Source organism: Dermochelys coriacea, chromosome 9, assembly GCF_009764565.3.
Source record: "Dermochelys coriacea isolate rDerCor1 chromosome 9, rDerCor1.pri.v4, whole genome shotgun sequence".
Lineage (NCBI taxonomy): Eukaryota > Metazoa > Chordata > Testudines > Dermochelyidae > Dermochelys > Dermochelys coriacea.
Window position 1 is genome coordinate 75,429,001 of NC_050076.1, and position 15,101 is coordinate 75,444,101.

At 39.8% G+C, this 15,101-nt stretch overlaps 1 protein-coding gene across 1 annotated transcript in view; it reads right to left on the reverse strand.

The window, feature by feature from the left end:
- LOC119861898 (connector enhancer of kinase suppressor of ras 2-like) overlaps window positions 1–15,101 on the reverse strand; it is a 479,757-nt gene that overhangs the window by 192,113 nt on the left and 272,543 nt on the right. Inside the window, exon 10 of the mRNA XM_043492113.1 lies at window positions 4,492–4,638. Within this exon, the coding sequence (XP_043348048.1) occupies window positions 4,492–4,638 (147 nt within the window). The remainder of the gene's footprint in view (window positions 1–4,491; window positions 4,639–15,101) is intronic.

Below are 15,101 nucleotides of genomic sequence, written 5' to 3' on the forward strand. Positions count from 1 at the left end.
TAAAACTTTTAAATTAATGGAAGTTTAGATAAAAAAAAGGTTTTAACATTTCTAACATTTTTAGATGTTCTGACATGCAATGTGAATTATTTATGTTTAATATGTGCCAATACACTTACATGTATATAATTTTATTGATTCAGTTATATAGGGCCAAAGCCCACAAACCTTACTCAAGTGAATAATCTCATTGGAGTCTATGAAATTACTTTCAGAAGTAAGGTACTACTAAGGTGAGTGAAGGTGGCAGAATGAGCCACAAATAATAAATTTTTTCAGGAAAAGAACAAGAGGAAGGTATGTAATTTTTTATTTATATGGATGTTGAAACTGTTTTATTCTAATCTATCATCTCCAGAACCTGATTAGAAGCATGGTGATGTTTATCTCACTGAAGAGAGCATGTCTGAAATCTCAGTGAATAAGAAGTTCTTGTTCTAGTCATAGAAAGAAAGAGCACTCATTACAATTAACTGATCTGGTGGTTTCACAAATTAACAAGGGTATAGCCTATAGGAGATTAAAGCTCACATTCTGTATTGGAACTCTAATTTGCTGGTCTCATAGATTTATAAATTATGGAGATGGTATGTTTGTATTTCAGGGAATAACGCAACTAAATTATACACTTGTATTGATCCCTTCTAGATAAACAATGGGATATCATGAACAGCAGCTCTTGATAAAGCCTTCCATCCTCAAAGCCATGTGGAAAAATTGTCTTCATCGGCAATTCTGAGACAGAGAGGTATGGGAGCAACAGAAATGATCTACCTCAGAGTATGATAGGAACCCTGAGCCCCCCCCCCCACTTCTAAAACCTTAATCTATGAGGTGGAAGAAGACATTAGAGCTGCCTGACACCAACGAACAACAATATGAATTTAAAAAAATGTTTCTCTCTCTGAGTAGTTTCATATCAGCATCAAGCAGCAGGTTTACACCACTTGTAGCCAGTAAAGAGAGTTAGCCAGTAAGCTGTTCAGCTAATGCCAACCTACCAAATATTACCTCATTCACGTAGAGCCTAATCCAGCTCCCACTGTGACCAAAAATGGGGTAAATGCACATATGTTACATCAAATATTTCTGCGGGAGATGATTTGAGCTGGTGAGAATGAACATGTAGATTAAATATCAATGTCACCAACCTCAAGCATTCAAAAATCTGAGTAAGGCTCCCCAAAATCTTTAGATATGATTTGAAATCATAAGTGTTTTTTAAAAAAAATTTGATTCATATCTGCAAGCTTTTCTCTGCAACCATGAGGGCTACAAACTTCCTTTTTTAAAATGTAAGAAGAGATTTTTTTTCACCTAACCACATGCCTCCAGGAGCTCAGGCTTTAAGAAAAATATCAGTTATTGTGAGATTCCCAAGAAAATCTTGAGACTTAGTAACACTGTAATATTTGTCTTTCTGTTGTGCACTGTGAAAGTAGTACTTAGGCCAAGTGTAGGTAAATCCATGATATGGTTTCATAATGTTTCAAATGTTTCATAATGCAGATTTCTATATATCACTACAGTAGCTTAAAAGGATTCCCAAAAGGATTCATTCTGTGAGATTGACAAAAGGGCTCTGTGATGATTTGTGTATTTCTTGGGTTTAGTAAAGAGGAACTGTTTTAGAATCCTGTGTGAAGTAAGTCTGTGTGTGATATTTGTTACACCTACCACCACATGCCTCCGGAAGAGGTAAACCATGGGCCCAGAATATGCATACGGATGGAGCTCTGGGAGAAGGCAAGTTTCAGCTACAAGGGAATCTGAGGAGTCGAAACTGATCCCAGGTGCTAGGCAGTGGGCCACATAGTCACAGCTCCCATAAAGGGATACTCTGTACCTCAAGAGTTTTTTTTCCACCAAATGCATCCGATGAAGTGAGCTGTAGCTCACGAAAGCTTATGCTCTAATAAATTTGTTAGTCTCTCAGGTGCCACAAGTTCTCCTTTTCTTTTCACCTCAAGAGTGTGTCTAGAAGCCCCAAGGCCAGGGCAGAGCCTTTGTATAGGCTCCAGAGGCTTAAAACACCCAGGATTCAGCTGCTAGATCCCCTCACAGCAGTTTGTGTCCTACAGCGAGAGTGTTCATCCGGATCTGTCACAGGATTCTATAAACTAATCATCTCTTTTATGCCTTGAGGTTTGTTTGAATTCGTGTTAACATGACCATGAGTCTCCATTAAACAGTTTCTTGGCAGAGAGATTACCGCTACAGTAGAATCTCACTGCATAATATTTAATTTCTGTGAATCTTGGGAGGGAAGCAAGGTATTCTTTAAAAAAATAAAGAATTCTTCAGTTCATGAGAGAGTCAATTCGCAAGACATAGTGTACAGGGCCACAGTTTCAGCCAGTGTACCATATATTTTGTTCTCAGAATCCACTTCTGCACTTAAAGCCTGCATCTGTGCACAAAAGTAGTCATTTATTTTCAGATTGGGAAGTTACCCTGGTGGCACAATTACCTAATTTACATAGGCATAAAATATTTGCATGTGCATAAATCAAATGCCTGGAAAATATATCACAAGTTAGGTCTGGCATTTTTTGGTGTCTCCTTGCGGTAAGAGATAGATGAAATAAAAAACTGGTATTTTGAAATCTATCTAGGCTCTTATACAGTCTTCATCACTGTGGCATCTGAATGCCTAAAAAAAGAAAGACACTGGGAGGAAAAAACAAAGCTAAATCTAGCTTCAATGGTTTCAGGCATCTTGTTTGACAAAAATCTGCTCTTAGAGGTTACTCATGAAGAACAGTGGCATTACTCTGGAAAAAATGTGAGAAATAGCAATGTACAATTTTACCAATTTCCTTCATCTTTAATATTTCCTCCTTATTGGAGAAGCATGATCTAGTAGAGACAATGATAAATACAGCATGCCTTGCTGGTCCCTAAGTGAAGAAAATGCATGGAATAACATAATACAAAATATTTAATTCTGGTTTCCTCAATGAGGCGCACCACAAAAGCAGAAACTACTGATCACTAGTGAACTAGTTTAATGTGCTCCCATTCAGCCAACTATCATGGCTGTGGTGACAATGCAGCCGCCCATTGTATCGTAGAGGAAACTGAATGCTATATACAATAGCACTGATCACTTCCATTCTGATGGAGCTTCTTGGACCTGTGTTCTGTTTCTTTTCAGGTTCTTTAACTACATAATTAATGTGCTGGCACAAAGGAGGGATCTCTACTTGTCAACTCTATTTTGCTGTCCAAGAAGGTTTCAAATTAACTAAATGAATAGCTGCCTTTTTCTTTAGGTCTTCAAGCATTCTAGTGGATAGGAAAGTTTGATTTTTGTGACCTACTTTTAGAAAAAACTGCAATGTTTTGAATATTTTGTGTGTCAGAAAGTCCCTCTTAGGGGCAGGTTACTCAGTCCAGGTGTTAGCTTTGAGAGGGAAAAAGAAACTGAACAAATGTCAGAGCTTCCAGACTGTGAAGATCAGCTAGAGAGCTAATGGGGATGTGATCATTGTTGAGAATAAAAGTTGGGAAAGATGTAGAGGCAGAAGGGAGGACACAGTCTTTGGTTGTGATTAAGGAAAGAGAAATATGGGACATAATAAACAAGTTTATTTATTTAGACTGGTTTAAGAAAACTATTCACTTTTTTTTTTGAATGATCCAACAAAATCTCCAAACTTGGTTTGCACATCATAAAAGTGCAGAAACTTCTTAGTGAATCTTATACAATTTTAAAAGGTAGAAATAGGCAGCCATATCCATTTGCTTATTCAGGAAAGTTGCCTTTAGTAGTTTTCCTTTTAAGTTTTTTGGTGGGTCAGTTTCTACCACATATGTCAATGTTTTCGAGCTACAAATCACGGGAAAGCATAGGAAACTTTTAGCATGTTGAGGACAACCAAGCTGACAAGCAGACCAACCATTATTCTTTATAACTGCTTATTTTCATATTGGCAGGCTTCCATGGAACAAGCAAACATAAAAGTATTACTGTTTCTGCAAATGAACCATAATCCTGTTGGCCAAAAATGTGGAAAATAAATAGACCACGTCAGAAATCCAAAGGGATTGGGATCCCCTCTTAAAAAGATTACAAAAGACTTGCTGGGATATGATGGAAATGTAGAATAATTGGAAGGACTGTATTGCTTTTGCTGGAGACAGTAAGCAACTGAGTTGGAGTTGGGTCAGAACCGTTAGATATATTGTTTGCAGCTGTTCTCTCTCTCTTTTGACTCCTTTGATCCCCACTCATACAAAGATGTGGAGGAAAAACAATTAGCCTGGTTGTTCCAGAGTGATGATCCTTGGGCCATGAGCGTGACCCAGCCGTTTCACTAATTTTATTGCTCTGTCACAGGCTTACAGTACCAGTCATTATGTCATTATGAACTGTACTACAGTTATAACTGTAGCTTCTGTTTGGAAGGAATAACCACTCTACCACCTTGCTCTTTAACAAAAGATAGCATTTACCATAAAACACTACAGTTTCAACAACCTTCTTACCTGAAGTGCTAGAGGCTTCCACCTCACATTCTTCAGAAGTGCAGGAGCAGAAACCAGGGTGTTTTGAGGACGTTTCTTCAAGGTTAAGATCACTCCATTTGGGTCTTCCCGCAATGCATTTACAAGGTTCTTTAACTGCCAGCCAACCTGAGGAGACAGCCCATAATGGAACTTTGAAAGATTTCCATTTAACTTATTTAAACATGAAGGAAGTCTTGTGTTAAACTGAAATGGTCTATTAAAATGGAACTGCATTACAGTCCATTCCTTGCAAATAGGAGCATCATTTATAAATTATATTTGATTTTTCTTGGACAGAAATGATGCTGCTGATGCTGTTATTTATTTATTTATTGCTTATTTTGTATAATAGAGATGAAATGCTTATTTTATTTCTAAAGATATAGAGTAACCAGAGGAATTTGAAAATACTAATGTAATGGTATAATTTTTCTTGTCTTCTAAACAAAATTGATAATTTTTAATTATCCTTGCCACTGAATTATCATTGCATTTCTCTGTAGGAAGAGAAATAATAGTCGTGGAATAATTACAAACTGCATCCTCAGTGTTATAACTGCAGCTGTTTAATTTTTGCGGGCAGGGGGATAGGAGAGAGAATATCATTGGACAACAAAATGTGACTTCTTTGAGGGATTAATTAAAGATAAAATATCATTTGTTTGAATTACCAATAGTTCCACTGAGAGGAACTGAAGTTCCCAAATTATTATAAATGATAATTATAACACAAGGAACAGTATCACTAACTCTGAAGGGATTTCACTTGTGTCTCTTGTTGAAAACTGCTTTGAGATATTTTTCAGGATTCTTGGTTATTTTGCATACATTTTTTTCCCTGCTTTTCCATTTGAGCATTTAAGTTTAAAAAAAGCTATGAATTTTTAATTTGTATTTATGAATATACCTTCTATCATCCTATAAAGCTAAATGCTAAAAGGGATTAAAAAAATGATATATAAATGTAAACAATGGTCTCAATGTGCAAAAAAAAAGTGTATTATAGAATTTTTGAAATATTTATGTACTGTTTACATAATTTTTAGTAGATTTTATGCAGTAAAAGAAACATGAATTCTGCCACGAGTAAACAACATTTTTTTTGTATATCAGTATATCAATATCCACTGTTTTCCAGCAGGGACCTCTTCATGAAGTATCATAAAGGAGTGAAAGTATGAGATTGGATGAAGCCAAATATAGGGCTGTGGTTTCAGGTCCAAATATACAGTATAAGCTATTGTTTTTCCTACAATACATTACAAAATATAACTAATATCTGATGTACTGGGCACCTTTGCCTGCATGGCATTAATTTATATGATTGTCATTCATGTTGAAGGTTGGTACTGTGTTGTAAATATCCCTTGAATATGATGAATTTCTATGTCCTATCAGGGGTAGCCGTGTTAGTCTATATCCACAAAAACAACGAGGAGTCCGGTGGCACCTTAAAGACTAACAGATTTATTTGGGCATAAGCTTTCGTGGGTAAAAAACCCAAAGTGGTTTTCTATTTCCTAGTAGTTCTTAATGAATATGAAACAGACTAGATCAGTAGAGAATATTGCCTAGAAGCTATCACACACAACTTTGAATCACAGGTTTCAGAGTAGCAGCCGTGTTAGTCTGTATTCGCAAAAAGAAAAGGAGTACTCCTTAACTTTGAATCAGGTTCTATTCCCAGCTCTGACACCAACCTGCTTGTGTAAAGCTAATCAAAAGTCAGTTAATCTCTCTGGGCCTTAGTTTCCCATCTGTAAAACAGTTGTAACAATACTTACCTACCTCAGAGAGATATTATGGAACATAATGCATGTATGTTTGAGATGCTTGGGTAACAGGTACTATAGCACTCCATATTTATCATAGTGAGTTATTCTGTAATTTCTGGTTTCAGAGTAGTAGCCGTGTTAGTCTGTATTCGCAAAAAGAAAAGGAGTAATTGTGACACCTTAGAGTCTAACAAATTTATTTGAGCATAAGCTTTCGGGAGCTACAGCTCACTTCATCGGGTGCATCTGATGAAGTGAGCTGTAGCTCACAAAAGCTTATGCTCAAATAAATTTGTTAGTCTCTAAGGTGCCACAATTACTCCTTTTCTTTCTATAATTTCTGTTAGATAGTGTAAGTGTTTTAGAAGAAAATGAGATTCTGAGCATATTTTCTTCCCAGGAAAGGCTAAAAATCTCCAAATTCCATTGACACTGTCAATCTTGTCGTCTTTGCTGTCAGTGTTATCATTCCCATGATAGCCACATGTTGTGTTCCTCATCAAAGAACAGTTCTGTAGAAACAATCTCCTTGAAAATCCTAGGAGGACTCTTCAGGGGAAGAGCTGGAGGGGAATGTATCTGAACAACACAGCAGAAAAGAGCAGGGACCTTCTGAAGAACAAGGATCTAGACACTCAGACCATGGGATATTTTAAGGCCCAAGAAAATACATAGGTTACAGAAAAGACTCTTGTGCCATATTTTCATATATTTGTACAGTATCCTTGAAATAAAGAAAGAGCTTCAAGAATTATCTCCTAAGTTTCCTTAGCTAGCTTGAGTATTTACTCACCATTATTTACTCTGAAGGAAAATGTTTGGTATAGTCATATATTCTGTACTCAAAATTACCTTTTTCTGCACAACATTGTTCTCTAAACTTTGCTTCTCCTTATTTTACAAGGCAAGCAAAGCACACACTAGCATGGATCATCACATCACCTCATACACCTGGGAACTATTGTATGTTGATCACATCAGCATGCAAATTTCAGAAAAGGGGGGCCTAAAATAGGATTATTTTGCCATGTTGACAGTGTCAACAGTGCTGAGTGTTTTAAAATTAGAATGCAGGCTATTGTTTGTTTTAACGATAATAAATTGGAGACTTTTCCATTTCTCTATTCTATGACTCACCTGCTAAATGTTCATTTAGCTTCACAGGGCCTTGCTGTTTGCCTCTTAGTTCATTATTCCTGCTGCATAAATGACGCTCTAAGCATTAAGGCAGTTCAGCACGACTACCTGCTCTTCTATCTTGCTAGAAAAAGCAGTAATTCTTTTTTCTTTAAACAATCTTTTAGTGTTGTTGAATTTATACACGCACATATGCACACACAAAATAAAGAACATCCAAATTGTGCCGAATGATTGTGGATTTCAGTGTTTCAATGTGTATGCTTGCTGGTTTGCTTTCAGTTTGCAAAGTCTTATAGGGAGCAATGTATTGTGCAAGAAGCAGACATTTTGATCACAGCTGAACCTTGATTAGGGGGAGGGCTATAAAAGCAGGCAGCTGGCCAGTCAGCAGCACAGGAACCAGCAAACAGAGTTGAAAACCGGGGAGTTTGAGTGGGAATTTGTGGAAAAATGGGTATGGTGGTGTTTTTTTTTCTTCTTAACAGGAGTTTAGGATGAAAGGTTATGCCAGCTACAAAGATAGTGATCTGAAGAATGGAAGAAAATTAAATAGACTAGATGTGGAAGCCATGGGGTATACATTATTTTTGATAGGGTACCTGAAAGGTCCTTCATTTGTATGAAATGCTGCCTGAGAGAGCTGATGGAATAGAAGAGAAGAGGTTTGAATATGCAGCTAGGCACTATGATTGAGTTTCACTGGGGATTTGAGTGGATGGTGGAGGGAAGGAGAGAGGAGGCTGAAGGGAAACCACAAACTTGCAGATGCATGCTGAACAAGAGAACTGTGAGAGTTGGATGGCTGGATGAGAAAGCAGCCAGTGGAAACATTTGACTACAAGAACAAGGCAGATGAAAAGACTGGCTAGTGAAGGAGAAGCAGAGCTGAGGAACAGGTTCGCTGAGTTGGAAAATGAAGAGGAGAAGACGCAGTTACAGAAGATGGGAGAACAAAGACGAAGAGAAGAACAGCTAGTCCTACAAGAAAGCCATTGTTTGAAGCCCAGAAGGATAGAGGATTACTCACAGAAGATTGCCAGGGAGAACAGAAGACTAGATGACTTGCAGCAAGAAATAAAGGGGAAGGCCAGAGAATCACACCAATACCAGGAAGAGGCAGGTCTATGTGACTGGGGACTCCCTACAAAAAAAGAACAGACAGGCCTTTCTCCAGAGCTGTTGTCTGCTGGAACCTAAGATACAGGATGTAGACCTCAGACTGAAGAGGATAATAATGGGAGCAGGAAAGAATCCACTGATTGTCCATCATGTGGGAACAAATGATACTACTAGATGGTCGCCAGGGAGTCATCAAGACTACATCAGGCTGGGGAAGACATTTAAACAAATGGAGGCTCAGGTGATCTTCATTTGGATTCTACCTGACCCTAGAGAAGAAAAGTGAAGGTGAGACAAGATTCTGATAATCAACAGGCAGTGGTACTCTAAGGAAGGCTTTGGGATGTTTGACCACTGGGAGTCATTCATGGACAGAAGATTGTTTTCATGGGATGGACGCTAGCTGAGGAGGGAGGGTAATAGACTTCTGGGATGGAGGTTGACACAAGCTATTAAAAGAGCTTTAAACTAGGACTTCAGGGGAGACAGTTGGGAGATGCACGTGTAATCTTCACACCTGATTCTAATTCTGAGCAGGAGGAAAAATCAAGTAAAAGAGGATACAGCAATGGAGAAAGGAATAACAGAGGGTACGAGTAACAGTCAGGTAGGTGATGCTGGCAGTAAAATGACTGCATCTAATAGGGTGAAAAATCTGGGTAAGGCCTAGTGGAAATAACTAAGATTTCTGTACATCAATGGAAGAAGCCTGGGTAACAAAATGGAGGAACTGGAACTACTGGTGCAGGAAGTGAAATCAGACACCAAAGGGATAATGGAAACATGGTGGAATAGCAGTCATCACAGGAATACAGGTAATGAAGGGCATGTGCTGTTCAGGAAAGACAGAAATAAAGGTAAAGGTGGTGGAATACCATTGTATATTAATGACTGTAAAGAAAATAGACAAATTGTCAAAGGCAAGATATATTCGTTCTATGTCCCAGCACAGGTACCTTCAAGGGCAACTGGTTTAAAATGTAGTATCTGAAACAGAGATAAGAAAAACTACAGAATAACAAGTTAAGGAACTGGTAAAACTGGTGGTTTGGATCTTAAGGTGACATATAACATTCTTTCTCACTTGAAAGAAAGCAGGAAGGTTGGTGGCGATTGGATGTCTAACATAGTGAATGCCAGCAAAAATGAGTTAGGATCAGAGTCTAAAATAGGGAAAGAACAAGTCAAAAATTACTTAGACAAGTTAGATGGCTTCAAATCACGAGGGCCTGATGAAATGCATTCTAGAATACTCAAGGAGCTGACTGAGGAGATATCTGAGCCATTAGCAATCATCTTTGAAAAGTCATGGAAGACGGGAGACATTCCAGAAGACTGGAAAAGGGCAAATATAGTGCCCATCTATAAAAAGGGAAATAAGGACAACATAGGGAATTACAGACCAGTCAGCTTAACTTCTGTACCCGGAAAGATAATGGAGCAAATAATTAAGCAATCAATTTGCAAACACCTAGAAGATAATAAGGTGATAAATAACAGTCAGCATGGATTTGTCAAGAACAAATCGTGTCAAACCAACCTGATAGCTTTCTTTGACAGTGTAACAAGCCTTGTGGATGAGGGGAGTGGTAGATGTGGTATATCTTGACTTTAGTAAGGCTTTTGATACTGTCTCGCATGACCTTCTCATAAAGAAACTAAGGAAATACAACCTAGAGGGAGGTACTATAAGGTAGTGTGCATGACTGGTTGGAAAATCATTCCCAAAGAGTAGTTATCAGTGGTTCACAGTCATACTGGAGGGTATAATGAGTGGGGTCCCACAGGGATCGGTTCTGGATCCTGTTCTGTTCAATATATTCATCAATGATTTAGATAATGGCATAGAGAGTACACTTATAAAGTTTGTGGATAATACCAAGCTGGGAGGGGTTGCATGATCTTTGGAGAATAGGATTAAAATTCAAAATGATCTGGACAAACTGGAGAAATGGTCTGAAGTAAACAGGATGAAATTCAATAAGGACAAATGCAAAGTACTTCACTTAAGAAGGAACAATCAGTTGCACACAGACAAAACAGGAAATGACTGCCTAAGAAGGAGTACTGCAGAAAGGGATCTGGGGGTCATAGTGGATCACAAGCTGTATATGAGTCAACAGTGTAACTCTGTTGCAAAAAAAGCAATCATCATTCTGGCATGTATTAGAAGGAGTATTGTAAGCAAGACACGAGAAGTAATTCTTCCATTCTATTCCGTGCTGATTAGGCCTCAACTGGAGTATTGTTTCCAGTTCTGGGTGCCACATTTCAGGAAAGATGTGGACAAATTGGAGAAAGTCCAGAGAAGAGCAACAAAAATGATTAAAGCTCTAGAAAACATGACCTATGAGGGAAGATTGAAAAAATTGGGTTTGTTTAGTCTGGAGAAGAGAAGACTGAGAGGGGACATGATAACAGTTTTCAAGTACATAAAAGGTTGTTACAAGGAGGAGGGAGAAAAATTGTTCTTCTTAACCTCTGAGGATAGGACAAGCAGCAATGGGCTTAAATTGCAGCAAGGGTGATGTAGGTTGGACATTAGGAAAAACTTTCTGTCAGAGTGGTTAAGCACTGGAATAAATTGCCTAGGGAGATTGTTGAATCTCCATCACTGGGGATTTTTAAGAGCAGGTTGGACAAACACCTGTCAGGGATGGTCTAGATAATATGCAATCCTGCCTTGAGTGCAGGGGACTGGACTAGATGACCTCTCGAGGTCCCTTCCAGTTCTGATTCTATGAAATATAAGTGGTTTTGAGGATATATCTTTTAAGCACACCTGCATAAGGTGAACATGGTAAGATACGAATTGCTTCCCAGAAAGAGGGTATATATGTCTCTCTTTCGTATTGTATCATTTAGCCTGGTTATTTGGTCTTGAACATTTTTAACACTGAATCAAAAGCGTGATTGAGCAACTGGCTAAACAGTTACACTAGAGCTGTGTTAGTGTTAATTACTCACATCAAATCTAATGCTACTCAAACTGAGTATTGAGTTGGACATCTGAATCTGTTACTGTCAGTCTATGCTCAAAAAAATTCTGCAACCTGCATGGAAGTGGCTGGCACATCAAGGAAACTTCCTATAGTACTCTCCCCTCCCCTTCTCTAACAGCCACTTCCTTCCTGTCCCCAAAAAGCCATGTGGTCTCCTCCTCTTACCGTGTTGGCTATTTTCAGATAATAGGGTCAGGGTCTTGTTGGAGTGACTTTGAGCTTGTGAGAGCAAGGGTGGGTAGAGAGGATAATTGCAAGAGGAGCAAGTTTGTTGCTGGGCGTTTCTCTTTGTGGTTTGAGGTCAAACTCGAACCTTCCAAGTGACTCTTTAGCTGTTTGATTCACTTTCAACCCCTGCAAACTAAACTACTGGGCTCAGTTTACAAAGTAGACAGAGCTCTTGAATAAATTACATTTTAAAAATAATTATAAAGATAAGGACACTTAACATTTTTTAAAACCAGATATTGTACTTGATATCTATGCAAACTAACTGTAATTCCATATGAACTGCTATATCTCTGTGCATTGCCTAGAAATTGACAAAGGCTAGTTTTATTATCACCTGGTTATGTCATGAAAAACTAATTACTGGTATAAATGGATATACTTTTAGAATTCAGAAACCTCTGATTTCATGAGCTCCTTAGAGAAGAATGATAAATAATTAACTTGTTAAAGATAAATTATTCGCAGGAGAAATCTTAATGACAAACCCATTAAAACAGTGAGAATATATGTTATTGAGGACAATGTGCAATCATTATCAGTAGACAATGATAAAAAGCTCTTAGCAATATGGATATTTTATTATAAATTGAACTACTAAAAATATCATTGGCAATCTAGCTAAGAACTGGTCCTTTGTCATTTTTTTAAAGTAGTCAGCATTAAAAAACCTTGTGTAGCTTCTATGGTGTAGTGCCATTTTAAAAGACATGCATCACTACACAGGGACAGAAGCAACTTTGTTTGTACAAAGTGCAACCTAGTCTCCATATTGGAAGAGAGGGGTCAAGGTCTGGAGGAACAAATATCGACCCTGCGTTGCATAAGAGAAACTGAAGATTTCCTAGACAGATGCCAGGATATGCTTCTACGGACACAACATTCTGAAGATTCAGAGCAGGCTGCGCAGCAGGGACAGAAGGACGGTGAAGAAATTTGGCAGCATGTGACCTCCAGAAGAAGAAAGGGGAGTGTCCATGTACCAGCAACGCAGATACAGATAAGCAACCATTTTCATGTTCTCTCCACACCCTGCAGAGAGTGGACTAGATGATACATCTGAGGGAAGGGAACAGAAGGAGACTCCGCCAATTGGAAGGCATGAGATGCACTGACCTAGGGATAGGGGTTCCACGACCACCACTCCCAAGAGAAGGAGGTGGGTGGTGGTGGTCGGAGACTCTCTCCTCAGGGGGACTGAGTCATCTATCTGCTGTCCCAACCAGGAAAACTGAGAAGTCTGCTGCTTGCCAGGAGCTAGGATTCATGATGTGACAGAGAGACTGCAGAGACTCATCAAGCCCTTGGATCGCTACCCCTTCCTGCTTGTCCATGTGGGCACCAATGATACTGCCAAGAATGACTTTGAGTGGATCACTGCAGACTACGTGGCTCTGGGAAGAAGGATAAAGGAGTTTGAGGCACAAGCGGTGTTCTCGTCCATCCTCCCCGTGGAAGAAAAAGGCGAGGTTAGAGAATCGTCGAATCGTGGAAGTCCACGAATGGCTACACAGGTGGTGTCGGAGAGAAGGCTTTGGATTCTTTGACCATAGGATGGTGTTCCAAGGAGGAGGAGTGCTAGGCAGACACGGCTCCACCTAACGAAGAAAGGGAAGAGCATCTTCTCAAGCAGGCTGGCTAACCTAGTGAGGAGGACTTTAAACTAGGTTCACCGGGGGAAGGAGACCAAAGCCCTGAGATAAGTGGGGACGTGGGATACCAAGAGGAAGCACGAGCAGGAGAGTGCAAGAGGGGAGGGCTCCTGCCTCAAACTGAGAGAGGGACGATCAGCGAGTTATCACAAGTGCCGAAACACAAATGCAAGAAGCCTGGGAAACAAGCAGGGAGAACTGGAAGTCCTGGCACAGTCAAGGAATTATGTGATTGGAATAACAGAGACTTGGTGGATAACTCACATGACTGGAGTACTATCATGGATGGATATAAACTGTTCAGGAAGGACAGGCAGGGCAGAAAAGGTGGGGGAGTTACATTGTATGTAAGAGATCAGTATGACTGCTCAGAGCTCCGGTATGAAACTGCAGAAAAACCTGAGAGTCTCTGGATTAAGTTTAGAAGTGTGAGCAACAAGGGTGATGTCGTGGTGGGAGTCTGCTATAGACCACCGGACCAGGGGGATGAGGTGGATGAGGCTTTCTTCCGGCAACTAACGGAAGTTACTAGATCGCAGGCCCTGGTTCTCATGGGAGACTTCAATCACCCTGACATCTGCTGGGAGAGCAATACAGTGGTGCACAGACAATCCAGGAAGTTTTTGGATAGTGTAGGGGACAATTTCCTGGTGCAAGTGCTGGAGGAATCAACTAGGAGTAGAGCTCTTGACCTGCTGCTCACAAACTGGGAAGAATTAGTAGGGGAAGCAAAAGTGGATGGAAACTTAGGAGGAAGTGACTGAGATGGTAGACTTCATGATCCTGACACAAGGAAGAAAGGAGAGCAGCAGAATACGGACCCTGGACTTCAGAAAAGCAGATTTTGACTCCCTCGGGGAACTGATGGGCAGGATCCCCTGGGAGAATAACGTGAGGGGGAAATGAGTCCAAGAGAGCTGGCTGTATTTTAAAGAATCCTTATTGAAGTTACAGGGACAAACCATCCCAACGTGTAGAAAGAATAGTAAATATGGCAGACGACCAGCTTGGCTTAACAGTGAAATCCTTGCTGATCTTAAACACAAAAAAGAAGCTTACAAGAAGTGAAAGATTGGACAAATGACCAGGGAAGAGTATAAAAATATTGCTCAGGCATGCAGGAGTGAAATCACACTTGGAGTTGCAGCTAGCAAGAGATGTTAAGAGTAACAAGAAGGGTTTCTTCTGGTATGTTAGCAACAAGAAGAAAGTCAAGGAAAGTGTGGGTCCCTTACCGAATGAGGGAGGCAACCTCATTGACAGAGGATGTGGAAAAAGTGAATGTACTCAATGCTTTTTTTTGCTTCTGTCTTCACGAACAAGGTCAGCTCCCAGACTACTACACTGGGCAGCAGGTGACCAGCCCTCTGTGGAGAAAGAAGTGGTTTGGGACTATTTAGAAAAGCTGGACAAGCACAAGTCCATGAGGCCAGATGCGCTACATCCAAGAGTGCTAAAGGAGTTGGCGGATGTGATTGCAGAGCCATTGGCCATTATCTTTGAAAACTCATGGCGATTGGGGGAGGTTCCGGACAACTGGAAAAAGGCTAATGTAGTGCCCATCTTTAAAAAAGGGAAGGAGGAGGATCCTGGGAACTACAGGTCAGTCAGCCTCACCTCAGTCCCTGGAAAAATCATGGAGCAGGTCCTCAAGGAATCAATTCTGAAGCACT